This window comes from Haliotis cracherodii, unplaced genomic scaffold (assembly GCF_022045235.1).
Source record: "Haliotis cracherodii isolate W230 unplaced genomic scaffold, xgHalCrac1.p SCAF_12, whole genome shotgun sequence".
Classification (NCBI taxonomy): domain Eukaryota; kingdom Metazoa; phylum Mollusca; class Gastropoda; order Lepetellida; family Haliotidae; genus Haliotis; species Haliotis cracherodii.
The window spans coordinates 33595106-33615519 of NW_027266267.1; the positions used below are offsets into that span (position 1 = coordinate 33595106).

Sequence of the window (20414 nt, forward strand, 5' to 3'; positions counted from 1 at the left end):
AAGGCTCTGGACAAGGCTTGTTTGTTTTTTTGTTTTTGTTTGTTTTGTTTTTGTTTGATGCCGCAGAATTCAAGCAATATGTCAGCGGTTTGTACTGGTTGTTACCCTGTCTTACCATCGGTTTGTAAATGATGGTGTCTGGACCAGACCATACTGTGATTGACATCATGAGCTTCGACCTACGCACTTGTACGATGTACAGGTGTACAATGAAATGCATCAACCAGGTCAGCAGCCTGACCACCCGATCCCGTTAGTCGCCTCATACGACAAGCACGGGTTGCTGAAAATCAGTTCTAACCCGGATCTTCACGGATCAGACAGGGGTGTTAACTGCAACAGTTTCAGCAAATTTTAGACGAGAATAAAGGAAAACAGTCCTCAGTAAAATGCGATGTAGCGAAGTGTTGTGTTATGTAAACTGACTACGAGGAAAACTATCCGGCAGTTTACGATAAGTTATCATTGACTATCTTACATTGATGAACAACATGCCTGTTTATCATAATACACAAGTGTGTGTGTGTGTGTGTGTGTGTGTGTGTGTGTGTGTGTGTGTGTGTGTGTGTGTGTGTGTGTGTGTGTGTGTGTGTGTGTGTGTGTGTGTGTGTGTGTGTGTGTCTGATTGTACTAGTCTGGACTGATGCCGCAGTTTAACATGAATACCCCACTCAGACACAGTATACTGACTCCGAGCCGACCAGTCCTTGTTTTAGCACCTTATGCCGAGCGCCAGACAGGGTAACAACCAGTACCATCTTTTAACGGGGATCGAACCCCGACCTTCCGCTCTTGTACGTTTCGCCATAGAAAATATTAAAGGTTTGCTTGAAGTTGCGTTTGTGGGTGCGACCGCGTGTTTGCGCGTGATTTTATGTGTGCGTTTGTGCGTAATTTGGATTATCATTATTTCTTTCTCTACTTGTCAGGCAAGTTTCACTAACACATTAGTTCCTGGTTGTAAGATCCTGTTATCGAGAATATCCACTTTACTCTGCAAAGTGCTCTATGAATAGAGTCATGTTTCCGGGAGTTACGTTATCTAACAAAAGAAAAAGGATCCCGATTCTAGTTCCTGCTGTGAACGAGTGTGTGAATCCAGATGCGGACTGCACCCACTGAACGAGAGTGTTGAAATGCACAAACCCCCATCTGAGAAATATGACGACTTATTGAGAGAGTCAATATCAAAAGCCTGTGATATGTGTTGTGAACAGACCATGGGAGCATGACTGTGAAGTAGACGGCTTTTGACGAACTGATGATTCAAAGGGAGTTAAGTGTGACAACAAAATCTAGCAGTGTTTATGTTTTCCTTTCAGATTTGTTTCTCCCTGGAATTATTACTGGAAACAATATTTTGACTGACCTCACAATTTTCGGTGTTGGAATGCGAGACGTACTGGGTGTTGGGAGGATACCTGGCAACGGCAATAAGTGTGTAACTACCTCAGTCGGTTCAAACTGATCCTATAACTTTAATGTGTTACGACAATGTCTCGAATTGGTGCCTTCAAAAAGCGAACGTTTGAGAAGATGGAAAACCTGCTGATTATTATACTGCTATGTAATTTCACTGCTCTTTGCAAAGGAGGTGAGTGTCACTACAGTTCCTTTCCTTTGTTTATTTACATCATAATCCCACCACAGTTATTGTGTTAGGTTTAAGATAACTTTTCCGGACTGTTTACATTTCATTAGTAAACAATGAACTTATCAAGAGAAGAAGGAAAGCTAGTTATTCTGCCAATATTTTGTCTGATTTTGTTTCTCGTGTCTAAAAAGTAAATAATTTGTCTAATTTTAATCGAAACAAGAAAAGCGGTGCATTAGCTACTTCTATGTATTTGGCCATCCCAAAACAGAAACTATACGATTGTGTATGTATAGCTCTCTCCCATAAACCCCACCCCACACCACACCCTCATTCCTCAAACAGGCTATATACCCGTCAAAAAAGTAAGGAATCATGAAATATATATGTTATGTTTGATACCACGTATCAGAACAAATTGTTGGCGAGAAACATCCTGTGCAAGAACGTTTTTGGCTGTACAATTTAACACGAAAGCACATCCGATAGTTTGCACGTGTTGTGTCGCACCTTTCAAATCGCCATATTCCCAACAGACGTCAATGGTGTCCACAACGTCGAAACTTGTGTAATAGTCGCTGGTTTCGAGTCATGTTGTCAGATGAGTCCCGATTCACTTTGCACTTCTTGGATAGGTGTGGTCGTGTTCGTGTTCGTGGTCGTGTTCGTGTTCGTGGTCGAATCAAGCCATTGTCTACCTAGGACCTCATCACAGATTTGGTGGTACATCGGTTTTGGCGAGGAGTGGCGTCACGATGACTAAAACCCACTCCATATTGTGCAAGGAAGGGTCACAGGACAGTACTATTGGGTACAACATACTGACACTATGTTGTCCCGTTTGCAGGCCTGTGGGTCGAAGTTTCGTCTTTCAGGGCGACAAGGCCTGTGCTCACCGTGCACAAACAGTCAATGCTCGCCACCACCAGCACAACGTCGACAGAATGCCATGTCCAGCAAGGAATACCAAGCGTTCCCCCATTGAATACGCCTGGGACATGACAGGGAGACGTGTCGTAGGCCGCCGACCACCATAGCTGAACTTGGCGGCCAGGCACTGCAAGAAGAGTGAGACATACTCCCTCAAATCGCTGTTGGGAGACTCGTACGCGGCATGACGTTTTGAGTGAATGAGTAAGTGAGGAAGTGACGTTTAACGCCGCTTTTAGCAATATTCCAGCAATTTGACTGCGGGGGACACCAGAAAAGGGCTTCACACATTGTACCCATGTCGGGAATCGAGCCCGGGTCTTCGGCGTGACGAACGAACGCTTTAACCACAAGTCTACCCACCCGCCCACTGAGTGAATGAATGTTTGACAAATCATTCTCATCATACAGCTATTACTTGAAGCTAATATCTCATACAATTTGGAAATTTTAAGTTGTAAGACATATTAGTTTGAGAAGAGTATCATAAACCTTATCTAACATGATAGGCACACTTGACCATTGAGTACGTTCCCGTAGTAAACTAGTATTATTCACTTATTGTTGTTTCATGTTCCCCTTTGTCATCATCGTCAGGTGTTTGAGGACGGTTTGTATTGCAGGTTCCTTGCATCTCTTCAGTTCTCCACCCACCGCAACAGATGGCGGCCTCTTCACCCTGGTATGCACCAATAGAAGTCGTGGTATCAGTGGTATGAAGTGGTATCTGAATGACAATCAAGCTTTCACTACCAATGCCGAGGGAGCAAAAGAAATGTGCTCATTGGGGAAAATAAGCTCGTCTCCAATCAAGTACAAAGGTCGTTTCACTTTTAGCTGTGACGACCTTCAACACAATATAACTCTCACAATAAACTCTACGCTAGACAATGGATCTGTGTGGTATTGTGAGGATAACGCTGTGACTGGCACTACACAGGTTACAAGACTAAAAAGTAACAAATGTATTATCAGTAAGTGTTCATTGTCTCTTTTCACATCCTGTCACCTTGTTTATCAATAATGGTGAGTGACATCATATTACATTCTTTATTTTGTTTCTCATTTGTCAGGCTTGGAGTTCTTCCTTCACCATTATTTATATTATCGATTGTAATAAAATATATTGCTATGTTAACCACTATTTACTTTGAGTTATCCAACACACCAGAGCATAACAAACTTGTCTTGTTTTCAAGATGTAACGACTGTAGGTCGTGCAAGTACCTGGACATATGGATCGTCAACGTCGTCAACAGCGTTCGGGCCCTTTGATTTGGACAACAGCAGTACAGATACACAAAACAGTAACATGATCTGCCATGTCCCGAACTTTGTTAACCAAATTTCAAAGTTGCTTTCATATGCTGACACATAACACATTTTGAGTGTACTAGCACTGCACAATACTATTCATTGATTCTGGTAAAACGAAAATGACTATTCGAACACCTGTAGGATTCTAAAAACAAAGGCAAAAAATGATACAAGCGAACATAAACACGGTCTTCTATAGTTAATTATTTTAAACGTAAAGTTATGTAATGTTCTGTTTTTATTATCAAGTTGTCTATACATAGTACAGTGTGATATTAGGGTGATCATGAAAGATACTTTACGAAAATCAAATCAACATCATGTATGTAAATTTAAGATTTAAAAAATATAATTTGGATATTAGTATTAGGGAAACGATAAATACATTGAGATAACGATTCTACAGTTGATCAACAAACACTTCATGCTTGAATAATGTAGATACATCACACGGTTTTGGCGTTTTTCATTGAAATGTGTTTGGCACATTCACTGTACTAAAAGTTGATAGATTTCACAATTTACGTATGTTGAAAATGTTGTTTTGTTTTATTATTGTCAAGTTGTTTACGCTGCGGCTGGAGGAGGAGGGGGAGTTGTCTTCATCATGATCTTCATCCTTGGAGTCGTGTGTGTCAGGAGAAGGAGGCATCGCACCTGTAACGGTATCGTCTATCAAGTCTATCCATGAAACAGATTATGCAAAATTCTTGAAATTAAGCAATTCAGATTCGTCAGTCGAAGGTATCACAAAAAACGCCTCTGATTGAAACAGATAATTTGACCGCCGTTTCACCGCGAAAGCTAATATTTATAGAAAAGTTCTCAGTGATTGTCGTTAAATTTTACATTATAATATATAATTATGAAATCAGAGGTCACAAAACGTCATGTTGCGGTCACTGTAATCTCCAAACTACTTGTGGCAATACAGTTTGGGCAGAAAAGACAATAAAAATCGACGAAGATAGTGTATTTATTGGGATAACAGAGAGTTTGAGATTTGGGGCTTTTCTATTCCAGACTGTGACAAATGTTATCCATCCTAATGAGCGACAACGTTCCATCTAAACCCGCGATGTAACAAAAACTTGCGAAGCTTGTTTAATTTACCAACGTTATGTTTGATTACGAATTTGCTGTGCTACGTACTTTCCATACCAACAATTGGTCCTTCTCTTTAATCTCTACTTGTATATTGTCACCTAGAGTGCCAAGCGACCAGCACAGTACCTCTGCCTCGGGCCAGCGTCATGTAACGATTCGTCACACCTTTCACAGTCTTTAAGATATTGCATATGCTTTCCATCTGTCTCATTTTTGACAAGTTTACATATCTAGATAAACATATAACATAGAATTGTTGACTTTCATTGAGAAACTATCCTCAATTGTGAAATACTTTTTCAATGTGTAGTTATTCCATGTTTCCATTGGTTGTATGACTTCACGTGCTGTCATCGAAGCCCTTCGGAGAGCTAGCGATACAGTCACTTTGATGTGTAAATATGCATTGTCATGCAACTCAATATCGCAGTTGTAGTAGCATATTTCTATAATTATGCAAAATAGTATGTAAAGCTACCCAAAATACTTTCATTAGTCCGTTCTATTCGGATTTTTGAAAAAGCGCGTTTGTTTACAAACAAGAGAAAAGTTCGGTCACGTGATATACAAATTAGCCTGAGGCAGTGGTGTTTTGCTGGATCATCACTGCGCCGGAGTGTGGTACATGTATATAGTAACAACAGACTGTTCCTAACGCTAAACAGCTATACACACTGAGTATCAGACGAAGGTGAATCATGTACGTTTTTTAACTGAATTCAACAATAAAACAAGGATAATGTTTGTCTTCGTACATTTCTTAAGCACACATCGTGAAGGAGAATCGGCATCCATCAACCACTGAGAACGGACTCAGGTGAGTGTTTTACCATTATTGCGAATTCCAGACTCGGCGTTATTGTCAACACCCTATCCACTTTCACCCAAGTTTAAACTACTACTGGTCAGCTAGGATAAGTTGAGTTGTGATCTGACAATTAAACCTATACGACTATGTATGAGGTCAGCCCACTGGGGCGCACCATTGTGAAGAAAGGGGTAGAGGGTGGTCCGCGACAAGTAGTACGATGGCTATGTGCATGTCCTGTCTCGGATAAAAACTAGTTCTAGTGGCGAGTTCGATAGCACATAATAGTAGGTGCTGATGTTAGGTATCCGATTACTGTGAAAACGGAACACCAAATATGCCTAGATAACAACAATTGAAGCTCTGTGAAAATGGAATAGTTTCATCAATAAATAAAGACGATTGGCCGGTTCTCATCTCGGTATTTTTGTATTACTCGTAAGTACTGTATGCGCTTTGCAACAATATCTTTCCGTTCCATTGACACCCTGCAATTTGACTGCGTTTTACACCATCGAAATCCCATATGTTTTATTGATAACCGTAAGCTTCCTATAAAACCCTCATAATTAAAATCAGTTTTCATCATGTCATATATACTATCTAGAGTTGGCAGTTGCTTCGCACTACATACCAATCATATACAAATTAGCGAACAGCACACTTGTCGAAATCGTCAAGTTGGGATTTGAACACTGGACGACTTCGCGATCTACTTGGGTTGATGAAACTACTCTCGCGTTTGTCAAGAGCGATACCTTCTTCTCTGATGCGCTAGCTAGCTAGATACAGACAGACCAGTGGTAATGCAAGCTTGTGACAATGCTTGAGATGTATTTGTACATTCTCAAGACCCACAAGGCGCTGTAAGCTGGAACTATAATTGTGTGTGAATAATAATTACAGTTTTTAAAAAAAAATTGTTTAAGAAACCATGACTGACACTCAACCATCGGCAATGTTGCAGAAATAAGTTTTTCCTATGTAATCATTATAAAATTGAAGAGATATAAAAAGTATGTGTCCATAATTCGGGTAAGCTACAGAGCCACGTGGCTCTATCTATATTTGTATAATAACGAATTCTCCCTGATTTCGTCTGCATGGTGTGCTACCCAACTATTATAATTGTCAAGATTACCCACGGAGTAATCATCGATCCCAGATAAGAGAGTAAACATATTTGTCCTTTAAGATTTGATTTGACAGTTAAGGTGTTAATTTTAACTTTCATCTCAAAGTTTTCATTTAATCAAGTGAACTCTAAACATTCAATGGAATGTTCTTTTGTAGTAGGTGTCAAATCTGCACATTGTGTTAGCATCTTTGTAATCCATGAACTGACAAAATTAAAAAGCTACTTGAATGTTATTGTTGAGAATAGATATTTACACATTTCTTCAGTAGATACATATTAATGTTGCATATTTCTCTCAGAAATTCAGCTTTCCAAAACGACTCAAGTAACGAAGATATAATGGGTGTGTACATTTTGTATTACTTTTTTTGACAAAATGATTTATAATCTCGCATATACATTCGAAAACTGGATAAATGAATAAATAAATAAATAAACCAATAAATATTGATGCATGTACGAAAATGGTTTGGCAAACATAAAAAAAAAATATTGCTGAGTTTATATTGAAACTAATCTCGGTTGTTTGCAGTGGAGAATGACCTTTATCAGAGATCATCAGTTGTCAGTCCGGCCAGCGACAATCTCGGAAATACAGATGGGGTCACAGGTTCGGAGACTTTAGCTGCTCTGTGCGGAAATTACATAATCATAGAAACGACAAAATTTCGTTTTCATAACCTTTTGCGGAGCACGCACCTATCCAGGTATATCACGTTAAATACATGAGTTGGCCTACAGTGGACATGGGGCCAGTGTATGTGACGTAACTTGTATCTACTCTACATAAGACCCGTCAAGATCAGGGTTAGAACAGGTCTTCAGCATCCCATGTTTGCCCTAAGAGGTGACTTACGGGATCGGTTGGTCAGGCTCGCTGACCTGCATAGATCGATGATCCCAATTGCAAAGATCGATGCTCATGCTGTCAGTCAATTGATTGGCTAGTCAAGACTCGATTATTTACTTAACGCCGTCATATGTTTGTAATATAACTGAGTGCGACCGTAAACAACAAACAAACAAATAATTACTCTTACATAATACCCTCAATCTCTGTTCAGATATCCACGCCAAGGTGAAGCTAATGTTTATAGAAAAGTACTCAGTGAATGTCGTGAAATTTTACATTATAATACGTAACTATGAAATCACAGGTCACAAACCGCCATTTTGTGGTCACTGTAATCATCAAACTAATTGTGGCATTACATTTTGGGTAGAAAAGTCAATACAAATCGACGAAATAGTGTATTTATTGGGATATTAGAGAGTTGGAAATTTGCCGCTTTTCTAGTCAAGACTGTGAGAATTGTTATGCATCGTAATGAGCGACAACGTTCAACCTTAACCCTTGATGATACCAACAAATGGTCCGTCTGTTTGATCTCTACATGTATATTGTCACCTTAAGTTCCATGCGACCAGCACAGTACCTCTGCCACAGGCCAGCGTCATTTGACGATTCGTCACATCTTTCACAGTCCATTTAAGATATTGCATATGCTTTCCATCTGTCTCATTTTTGACAAGTCTACATATCTAGATAAACATATGTCATAGAATTGTTGACTTTCATTGAGAAGATATCCTAAATCGTGAAAAACTATTTCCATTTGTAGTTATTCCATGTTTACATTGGTTATACGCCTCTACATGCTGTCATCGAAGCCCAACGGAGAGCTAGCGATACAGTCACTTTTGATGTGTGAATATGTATTGTCACTGTCGCAGTTGTAGTAGCATATTTATATAATTATGCAAAATAATATGTAAAGCGCCCCTAAATACTTGCATTAGTCAGTTCTATTCTGATTTCTGAAAAGCGCGTTTGTATACAAACAAGAGAAAAGTCCGGTCACGTGATATGCAAATTAGCCTGTGGCAGTGCATCTTCCCGAGGCAAGAGAGTTAATTGACTTTAGAAGTCCAGTTTCCACCCTTGCCGAACTTGGCTGTAATTACTGGGCTCGATCGTAGCGCCACCAGTGGCTATTACCAGTTATGTCCCTTCTAAACCTCTCATATGGACCAATCAGATTTCACCTTTTGCACTTGCATTTGCTTCACACAAAATGGTGGCGCCCAGTCAGGACGATCTGATCGATAATCAATATCTACATTGTGATAAAACAGGTCTTACATCGCGAAATGCATCAAATCACATGAGCACCTTGATTAAAAACATAATAGGATTTGGAAAATATCTGCTGACAACGAGTTGGTGGTGCACATGCTTTGCAAATCCTGCAATCGACCGAAAACTGCACGACGTTTTACGAACCAGATTTCGATTTCGGTTCGCGATTTTGATTGGACTATGCATAGACTCGTTAGACCAGCCAAAATGTAACCCTATAATACCAGCCTAGTTTGGCAAGGGTGGAAACCGGACTTTTATAGTCAGTTAACTCTCTTGCCTCGGGAAGATGGTGGCAGTGGTGTTATGCTAAGTCACCATTGCGCCGGAGTGTGGTATATTGTAAAAACAGTTTCAACAGCTTAACAGCTTTTCACACTGAGTATCAGACGAAGGTGAATCATGTACGTTTTTAAACTGTATATCAATAATAATTCAAGGGTAATGTTTGTCTTCATACATTTCTTAAGCACACATCGTGAAGGAGAATCGGCATCCACCAACCACTGAGAACGGACTCAGGTGAGTGTTTTACCATTATTGCGAATTCCAGACTCGGCGTTATTGTCAACACCCTATCCACTTTCACCCAAGTTTAAACTACTACTGGTCAGCTAGGATAAGTTGAGTTGTGATCTGACAATTAACCCTATATGACTATGTATGAGGTCAGCCCACTGGGGCGCACCATTGTGAAGAAAGGGGTAGAGGGTGGTCCGCGACAAGTAGTACGATGGCTATGTGCATGTCCTGTCTCGGATAAAAACTAGTTCTAGTGGCGAGTTCGATAGCACATAATAGTAGGTGCTGATGTTAGGTATCCGATTACTGTGAAAACGGAACACCAAATATGCCTAGATAACAACAATTGAAGCTCTGTGAAAATGGAATAGTTTCATCAATAAATAAAGACGATTGGCCGGTTCTCATCTCGGTATTTTTGTATTACTCGTAAGTACTGTATGCGCTTTGCAACAATATCTTTCCGTTCCATTAACACCCTGCAATTTGACTGCGTTTTACACCATCGAAATCCCATATGTTTTATTGATAACCGTAAGCTTCCTATAAAACCCTCATAATTAAAATCAGTTTTTATCATGTCATATATACTATCTAGAGTTGGCAGTTGCTTCGCACTACATACCAACCATATACAATTTGGCGAACATTACACTGGTCGAAATCGTCAAGTTGGGATTTGAACACTGGACGACTTCGCGATCTACTTGGGTTGATGAAACTACTCTCGCGTTTGTCAAGAGCGATACCTTCTTCTCTGATGCGCTAGCTAGCTAGATACAGACAGACCAGTGGTAATGCAAGCTTGTGACAATGCTTGAGATGTATTTGTACATTCTCAAGATCCACAAGGCGCTGTAAGCTGGAACTATAATATGTGTGAATAATAATAACAAAAGAAATTTTAAATTTGTTTAAGAAACCATGACTGACACTCAACCATCGGCAATGTTGCAGAAATAAGTTTTTCCTATGTAATCATTATAAAATTGAAGAGATATAAAAAGTATGTGTCCATAATTCGGGTAAGCTACAGAGCCACGTGGCTCTATTTATATTTGTATAATAACGAATTCTCCCTGATTTCGTCTGCATGGTGTGCTACCCAACTATTATAATTGTCAAGATTACCCACGGAGTAATCATCGATCCCAGATAAGAGAGTAAACATATTTGTCCTTTAAGATTGGATTTGACAGTTAAGGTGTGAATTTGAACTTTCATTTCAAAGTTTTCATTTAATCAAGTGAACTCTAAACATTCAATAGAATGTTCTTTTGTATTACGTGTCAAATCTGCACATTGTGTTAGCATCTTTGTAATCCATGAACTGACAAAATTAAACCTGGCATTGAAAGCTGCTTGAATGTTATTGTTGAGAATAGATATTTACACATTTCTTCAGCAGATACATATTAATGCTGCATATTTCTTTCAGAAATTCAGCTTTCCAAAACGACTCAAGTAACGAAGATATAATGGGTGTGTACATTTTTGTGTTACTTTTTTGACAAACTGATTTATAATCTCGCATATACATTCGTAAACTGGATAAATAAACCAATAAATATAGATGCATGTACGAAATGGTTTTGGCAAACATAAAAAAAAAAAATATTGGTGAGTTTATATTGAAACTAATCTCGGTTGTTTGCAGTGGAGAATGACCTTTATCAGAGATCATCAGTTGTCAGTCCGGCCAGCGACAATCTCGGAAATACAGATGGGGTCACAGGTTCGGAGACTTTAGCTGCTCTGTGCGGAAATTACTTAATCATAGAAACGACAACATTTCGTTATCATAACCTTTTGCGGAGCACGCACCTATCCCGGTATATGAGATTGTTAAATACATGAGTTGACTTCGAGTGGACATGGGCCCAGTGTGATTGACGTAACTTGTATCTACCCTACATAACACCCGTCAAGATCCGGTCTTCAGCATCCCATGCTTGCCCTAAGAGGTGACTAACGGGATCGGTTGGTCAGGCTCGTTGACCTGCATAGATCGATGATCCCAATGATAGATCGATGCTCATGATGTCAGTCACTTGATTGGCTACTCCAGACTCGATTATTTACTTAACGCCGTCATATGTTTGTAATATTACTGAGTGCGACCGTAAACAACAAACGAACAAATAATTACTCTAACATAATACCCTCACATCTCTGTTCAGATATCCACGCTACGGTGAACAAAGTTGAGAAAGATATACCAGAACCGCCCACTGTTCCTGTTATCGTCAGTCCTATCCCTGGAAATGATCTGGCTGAAGAATTATAAATATGTACATTAGTTTTAATTTTAGTTGAACATAAGCAAAGGTGTTCCAAGTTTCACAATTTAAGCAACAGCGTGCAGTTATTCATTCATGTACATCATTTTAACATGACGGTTTGAACCGTAACGATTATAAACCTATTGTAGTTGGAACTGTGGAACTGTGTATGTATAATACATCTTGTGGGGTACAGTGGATAAGCCGTCGCTTGTCATGTTGAAGGTCCGGGTTCGATTCCAAACATGTCTGCAATATGTGACGCCCATTCCTTGTGACCCATGCCGTGATATTGTTGGAATATTGCTACAAACACACCATCCTCTTCTGTCACACCCCTAACATACGCTAAACATCCGTTTCCGCCCCCTGTCACACCCCTCACCAACAAAGACACCCCCTCCCATCCCCTGTCACAGCCGAAACCACAGCTTCACCCCAAGCCACACCTTCCGCACCCTGTTGCATCCCAAGCCACACCTTACTCACTATGTCACACCCCAAACCATACCTTCCCCATTCTGTCACATGCCAAGCCACACCTTCCCCACCCTGTCACATCCCAAACCTCACCTTCCTCACCCTGTCACACCCCAAACAACAAGTTCCCAATACAAAGCAGGTCTTGACATTGACCTATCCCAATTCAGTTGTGAATATAATATTAACATAGACAAGAACCTTTCAAGCAACACGTCCATGCATCACAGATATGACAAACCAGTGCCTGCCAGGTAGTGTCACGGTGTCACCCCAGCCACGATAACTCTGCTACTTGCTAACGTATGAATGTACCATATTGCATTGTAAATTGAAAGCTTGTTATCTTTTGTGCCGATTGTAAAACGATTCGACATGTAAACAATTGTACCTGCACTGTGAAAAAATAAATACAAGTTCAAATAATATTCAGTAATTGTCATCAGCTGAGCACTCTCTTGTGGTGAGATTACTCCTCATACCTTTTGTTTTACAAAGGGAAATATCCCTTTCCATGATATTACCTTTTAAACAAGGCAAATAAGATGCCTAAGAGGGCTGGTCAAAAAGTTATAATCGTAACAAACGAAACCATAATTGTGAAATTGTTTTTAATTATATTTTTCAACATAATCTCGCTGCTTTACAATACACTTCTCATATCGATAGTGGAGCTTTCCAATTCCAGTCAGGAAGAAGTTTTCTGAAGCCACCTGAAAAAAACATTCACTGCAGCCTCGATGTCATCGTTGTCGTCATAGCGCTTTCGACGAAGGTGTTCTCTCAGTTTAGAAAACAGGTGAAAATCACTTGGTGTCATGTCTGGCGAGGATGGAGGATGAGGAAGTGAAAATCACTTGGTGTCATGTCTGGCGAGGATGGAGGATGAGGAAGCCCTGCGAACCCACATTGTCACACGGAGCCTTTGCCAGTCGAGAGGTGTGAGAAGAGGCATTGTCATGAAGTAGTAGAACTCACCGCATTTCTTTGATAAAATCTCCAGTAATGAATGAACAAGGATCACACGTTTTGTATCCCAAAATACAGTGGCCTTAACTTTCCTCACTGATCTTGAAAACTTGAATGTCTTTGATGCCGGAGAAGTGGAATGGTGCCATTCCATGGAATGACGTTTTGACTCGGGATCAGACGGAGTCGGTGGTCTAGGTCGATCTCTTGTACATGTGTCTACAACTTCGAACTACAACTTATTCTGAGATACCATACACCTTTAGCTACCGATGTTTTTCACAAACTTGCAATTGATATACAGCGTCCTTACGTGCGCCTTCGCTCGTTCATGATGATTTTGATTTTCTTTCAGCTATTTGAAAAAACAGTTTGTGATAACTGAGTGATAAAATATTGCACAGTGAAGCTCAAACACTATGTGCATGTCCAACAAAAATAACTGTGCGAAGTAAGACAAACATGACATACATGTACTTGTATGTTCTACATCGTTATCGTTGTTTGTCTTGTGTTTTACTTGCAGTAAGACATACTAATTCGGACCATGACAGTGTAGTATATGTCGCACATATTTATATACTAGTATATCTTACCTTTGGGTAATTTTTTGCTGATAGTTCTTGTGCATTTTGCTACTTCAAATCACAGGATTACATTTGTGAACGTGCAGAGCCCTTGAGAGATGATGTGATACAAGAAAACCGATTTAATATTAAATAATAGATAATCTTTATTTTTGTGTACAGTTCTATTCCTGGTAAATAGATCCGCTAAACCAAACTACAATTTTCTGGTCACATTCATAAATAAGTGCTATGTTAGTAGGCAAGTATTATTTAACCTTACCAACTCTTATGAATTTATTAAATCAAACATCTTTGATTAAATTATCAACACATATCCCTTTGACCAGAAGTGGCATACAATGTTTTTGTGTAGTTTTTGTTTAACACCACACTCAGCAATATTCCAGCTATATCACAGAGGTCCGTAAATATTCAAATCTGGACCAAACAATCTTGTGATTGACATTATGAGCTACTATCCACGCCTTCAGCCACGATGACATGCAATCATACATGTCACCGAGCCCAATAACCTGATCCATTTGGTCGCCTCTTACGACTAGCACACATGGAACAATTCTAATCCAGAACACCAATTGCCTTGTATTCCTGTTGAAGCACAAGACAACGTTTTTAAGAGTTAACTTTGTTGACTGTTGACTATATAAGTAGTGGATGTACATATGTATGACATAGAATGACATTAAATCGTGTACATATGGCTTAACAGAAGAAATGTGGTAGCATTTGAGAAAAAGAAAGGGTCATGGATAATGTAGCGTGTCTGTGATATAGATATCAGACACGTGGTTTGATTTTCTGTCACATTCTTGTTCTGTTCTGAGGTGAAAGTCTGTCTGAAGGTCTGGTATGTCGTGTTGTGTGAATTCCTCTGGTACACGACTGCGAGTGTTACTTCACTAGTCTTCTGTGCTTGGCCTGCTGACACGCTGCACATATGCAGGCTGTGCTAACAAGGATGAACATACTTCCACACGTCGATCCAAACATAACGTAATTGTATAAATTTCTGTCAGTAAAGCCTGAAACAAAATAAAATGATCCTGAAAACTATTGAAAAAATAGTTTGGTATACTGATAACTGGTAACAATGTTTCGAAACAAATCTCAGAAGTAATTATAGTACCATCTTCTCTGTTGGTTTGTGTTTCCGCTGCATGGGTGAACCAGTCGTCTCGGGCACCGCAGTTCTCAATGTCTGGACGGATCGGGTAGTTAGGCTCGCTGACTTGGCTGATGCATGTCATCGTATCGAAACTGCGTGGATCGATGCTCATGATATCAATCACTGGATTGTCTGGTCCAGATTCGATTATTTAAAGATCGCCGTCATAAAGCTGGAATAGTGCTGAGTGCGGCTTTAAACAGGAAACAAAAACAAACACAACTAACCCAGCACAGTGTAGGGAGGGTCCTCTGGGTGTGTGGCTGCTGTAGCTGTTGCAGCTGCAGCTGAGGACGTTGTGACTTTACTGTAATCATTCACTGAGATGAAATAAAACAAATATATACACATATGTTTGAAGAGGACTTGGTCTTCATTCACTAAGAAAACCCTTGTACCACTATTAAGTAGCGAAACACCAGTAGCTGTGATTAACAATGCAAATCTCCAAGTTAAAGCTGTGGCCAATAGATAGTGTCAAGGTTGCATGTAGCAGCGTGGAATGTGTGAGTGAGTGGGTGTGTGTTTGTCGAAGGTAGCATTCATCCAGATACATCACAGCACACCGATACTATCTGTATCAGACCATGCAGGTCAGTTGTCAATGTCTTACCTATAAGGTCACAAATCACACGATCAGCCAGGTCACACATTGTTACCACACAGTCCTCATTAGCCGGCTTGTGAATGGGGTTCCAGCTGCTGTGACCTGTACTAACCCGGAATTCGGGATACGCTAGCATCCTAACCATATGATTGCCTAGGCAAGTTAACAGTCACCGCAGACAACTGAATTTTGTTTATAACTGAAACACGAACACGTTACACGATAGGAACTTGATTTTGGATACTGGAAACGTGGGAAAAAAATATAACATGATCTCTCCTTTATGCACAGCCACGGTTTCTGGAGTCTTCCTTGTTCGCCCAGATAACACGGAAGGTGTATCCATTACAGTACGTGTAGTATGCATGTATTGTCACGTAGAAAGAATTACCTTGGCCATTGCTGTCTGTTAGTTGGCTATTGGTCATCGTTGTGGCCGACTCGCTGGTGAGAGTGACCTCTGTTGCATCGCTGTTGACAACCCCTGTACAATTATGTGAATTTATATTTATCTATTTTATGACATTTATATATGTAGCTAATTATGCAGTAAATTGTCTATAGTAAATAATTATATAAGTGTACTGATTGAAGGTTCGGAAGGGGGCACGGGTGGCCAAGTCGTCTAAGGCGCCGCGATTCGCTTTGCAGAGTTGCGTCACTTGGGCACGCCAGAAACCTATGATTGTTGGTTCGAATACCGGTTAACCCCGAATATGTTTCTAGATTTGTCAGCACCATACCCGTGCTCGTGGGTTTCACCGAAGTGGTAAATGTCTGAGACCTGCATCACTTCGGGCTTTCCTTCCACATTAAGCTGACACGCCGCGATATTACTGTAATACTGTTAAAAGCGGCATTAAACCCAACTCACTCAATCACTCAAGGTTCGGACAGGGTATACAAAACTTCTAGGATGCTCATGTTATGCTTATTGTGAGAGTTGTATGTGAGCGTTCATATATTACAGAGGATATTCCTTCAGCGTGAGTTGAGTTTTTAACGCCGCTTTGAACAGTATTCCAATTATATCGCGGCGTGTCGGCTTAATGTGGGAGGAAAGCCCGAAGTGATGCAGGTCTCAGACGTTTACCACTTCGGTGAAACCCACGAGCACGGGTATGGTGTTAACAAAACCATAATCGAGGCGAACCGGGATTCGAACCCACTATCACAAGTGTCTCGCGTGCCTATCGCCTTAGACGACTGGGCCTTCCGTGCCCCATTTGATACGCAGGCTTTTCTGGCAATGTATACGAAAATGATGCATTGTCATGTGTGGCAAGTGACTGTACTAGTATTTGCTGTTTTCTGTTTGATCTGAATCACAACCTCCATACGTTCCTGCTAAAGGTTCATGTAGAAGGCGGACATTTGAAGTGTAATGTTTACTCACCAGTTGTGGATGTTGATGTGGCAGCCTGGAGAGTCAAGCATGACATCAGTACCAGAAGTGTGTTCATGCTATATGCGAGATGGACCACGTCACGATTTCAGGAACCCGACAAGCTCTATGTTATAGATGGGCTCCGGTCCCTGCAGCTGTGTACCAGGGTTAAGTTGTGACCGGGAACACAGCATAAGTACAATGTCCTTCTTTGTCAGGGATGTCTATCTGCCTCGTGGCACTGGACGCCACGAAACAAGAGAGTTATCTTGTTTTTGTTAGTCCACCGGTCACCTCAAAATATTTATCGAGATACAGACTTATTATGTGTTGGAGTTTGCAAAACACACATTACTCATGTGCCACTTTGAAATACAGTGAAAATATCAAACAAAAATTATGTTCAAATGTTGAAATGAGAAAAAGAGCTTCCGTGTAGATATGATTGAACTTCGAAATGTACAATGGCGATCGTTATGTTTGTCCACATTTGACATGTCATTGTCTGTCCCTATCGTGTTACTGTTGAATACATAAGGATAACATTCACAATTATCAGATAGATTTGTATCCGTCTATCTATAGGGGAGTAAACATGTGCCATTGTACCTGGTATTTATGTGAGTAGTGTAACATATCAGTGTCAACGTTGAGCCATATTGCTTTGTTTGTTTGTTTGTTTGTTGTTTAAGGCCGCACTCAGAAATATTCCAGCTATATGGTGTTGGTCTGTACATAATCGAGTCTGGACCAGACAATCCAGTGATTGACATCATGAGCATCGATTCGCGCAATTGGGATACGATGACATGCATCAACGCGCCTTACCACTCGATCCTGTAACCTCTTACGACAAGCATGGTCGCCTGTTACGGCACGCATGGGTTGCTGAAGACCTATTCTACCCCGGATCTTCACGGGTCGAGCCATGTTGACTCGGTTGACTGTTGGGTTGACGCTATTGATTGTGATGAAGAGGAATATCTTTAAGGGACATTTTAGAAGCTGTAGTATCAAGGAAGATATAATTTAGTTATTCATTTGAATCATTTCAACCTCTTTATTCTTGCGACGTGTCGGTACATATGCTATTTATTTTATCCAGCAAGCGATCAATAACTTTTTGGACATGGATGTATATCTAAGATTACATATGCACAGGGATTAACTAAACTCAAACAAACAAGGGTTACTCTAAATGATGGGATGAAGACAAAGTACGAAGACTGTAACAACATTTGCAGAGTGTAGATACAGTGACAACGTCAGATATTGGATAAAAAAACTGACAGCGTCAGGTTTAGGATCAAAATACACTGACAGCGTCAGGTTTAGGATCGGAGCACACTGACAGCATCCGATTTAGGATCGGAACACACTGACAGCGTCCGGTGTAGGATCGGAGCACACTGACAGCGTCAGATTTAGGATCGGAGCACACTGACAGCGTCAGATTTAGGATCGGAACACACTGACAGCGTCCGGTGTAGGATCGGAGCACACTGACAGCGTCAGATATAGGATCGGAGCACACTGACAGCGTCAGATTTAGGATCGGAACACACTGACAGAGTCAGGTGTAGGGTCGGAACACACTGACAGCGTCAGATTTAGGGTCGGAACACACTGACAGCGTCAGATTTAGGGTCGGAACACACTGACAGCGTCAGATTTAGGGTCGGAACACACTGACAGAGTCAGGTGTAGGATCGGAACACACTGACAGCGTCAGGTTTAGGGTCGGAACACACTGACAGCGTCAGATTTAGGGTCGGAACACACTGACAGCGTCAGATTTAGGGTCGGAGCACACTGACAGCGTCAGATTTAGGATCGGAGCACACTGACAGCGTCAGATTTAGGATCGGAACACACTGACAGAGTCAGGTGTAGGATCGGAGCACACTGACAGCGTCAGATTTAGGATCGGAACACACTGACAGAGTCAGGTGTAGGATCGGAACACACTGACAGCGTCAGGTTTAGGGTCGGAACACACTGACAGAGTCAGGTTTAGGATCGGAACACACTGACAGAGTCAGGTTTAGGGTCGGAACACACTGACAGCGTCAGGTGTAGGATCGGAACACACTGACAGAGTCAGGTGTAGGATCGGAACACACTGACAGAGTCAGGTTTAGGGTCGGAACACACTGACAGCGTCAGATTTAGGATCGGAACACACTGACAGAGTCAGGTTTAGGGTCGGAACACACTGACAGAGTCAGGTTTAGGGTCGGAACACACTGACAGCGTCAGATTTAGGGTCGGAACACACTGACATCGTCCGGTGTAGGATCGGAGCACACTGACAGCGTCAGATTTAGGATCGGAACACACTGACAGCGTCAGGTGTAGGATCGGAACACACTGACAGAGTCAGGTGTAGGATCGGAACACACTGACAGAGTCAGGTTTAGGGTCGGAGCACACTGACAGCGTCAGATTTAGGATCGGAGCACACTGACAGCGTCAGATTTAGGATCGGAACACACTGACAGAGTCAGGTGTAGGATCGGAACACACTGACAGCGTCAGGTTTAGGGTCGGAACACACTGACAGCGTCAGGTTTAGGGTCGGAACACACTGACAGCGTCAGGTGTAGGATCGGAACACACTGACAGAGTCAGGTTTAGGGTCGGAACACACTGACAGAGTCAGGTGTAGGATCGGAACACACTGACAGCGTCAGATTTAGGATCGGAGCACACTGACAGCGTCAGATTTAGGATCGGAACACACTGACAGAGTCAGGTGTAGGATCGGAACACACTGACAGCGTCAGGTTTAGGGTCGGAACACACTGACAGCGTCAGGTTTAGGATCGGAACACACTGACAGCGTCAGGTTTAGGGTCGGAACACACTGACAGCGTCAGGTGTAGGATCGGAACACACTGACAGAGTCAGGTGTAGGATCGGAACACACTGACAGAGTCAGGTTTAGGGTCGGAACACACTGACAGCGTCAGATTTAGGATCGGAACACACTGACAGAGTCAGGTTTAGGGTCGGAACACACTGACAGAGTCAGGTTTAGGGTCGGAACACACTGACAGAGTCAGGTGTAGGATCGGAACACACTGACAGAGTCAGGTTTAGGGTCAGAACACACTGACAGCGTCAGATTTAGGATCGGAGCACACTGACAGCGTCAGGTTTAGGGTCGGAACACACTGACAGAGTCAGGTTTAGGGTCGGAACACACTGACAGAGTCAGATTTAGGATCGGAGCACACTGACAGCGTCAGATTTAGGATCGGAACACACTGACAGAGTCAGGTTTAGGGTCGGAACACACTGACAGCGTCAGGTGTAGGATCGGAACACACTGACAGAGTCAGGTTTAGGGTCGGAGCACACTGACAGCGTCAGATT

The 20414-nt window shown here is 41.4% G+C and overlaps 2 protein-coding genes across 3 annotated transcripts; one reads left to right on the forward strand and one right to left on the reverse strand.

Annotated features, from left to right (window-relative positions):
• Positions 1-1103: 1103 nt before the first annotated feature.
• Positions 1104-12707, forward strand: LOC139457799 (uncharacterized). 2 transcript variants are annotated; one of them, XM_071239145.1, is made up of 11 exons: positions 1104-1594; positions 3148-3498; positions 3724-3831; positions 4405-4506; positions 5714-5765; positions 7194-7237; positions 7427-7504; positions 9505-9556; positions 10995-11038; positions 11214-11291; positions 11737-12707. In XM_071239145.1, exons 1-11 carry the CDS (start codon positions 1495-1497, stop codon positions 11841-11843), a joined length of 1116 nt encoding a protein of 371 aa, XP_071095246.1. In that variant the 5' UTR covers positions 1104-1494; the 3' UTR covers positions 11844-12707. The 2 variants fall into 2 exon arrangements, with proteins under 2 accessions (XP_071095246.1, XP_071095247.1); XM_071239146.1 differs by lacking the exon at positions 3724-3831.
• Positions 12708-13908: 1201 nt separating this feature from the next.
• LOC139457800 (uncharacterized) lies at positions 13909-17385 on the reverse strand. The gene is made up of 4 exons (XM_071239147.1): positions 17046-17385; positions 16041-16133; positions 15270-15362; positions 13909-14899 (listed from the first exon to the last, which is right to left on the reverse strand). Exons 1-4 carry the CDS (start codon positions 17110-17112, stop codon positions 14769-14771), a joined length of 384 nt encoding a protein of 127 aa, XP_071095248.1. The 5' UTR covers positions 17113-17385; the 3' UTR covers positions 13909-14768.
• Between the last annotated feature and the right edge of the window lie 3029 nt (positions 17386-20414).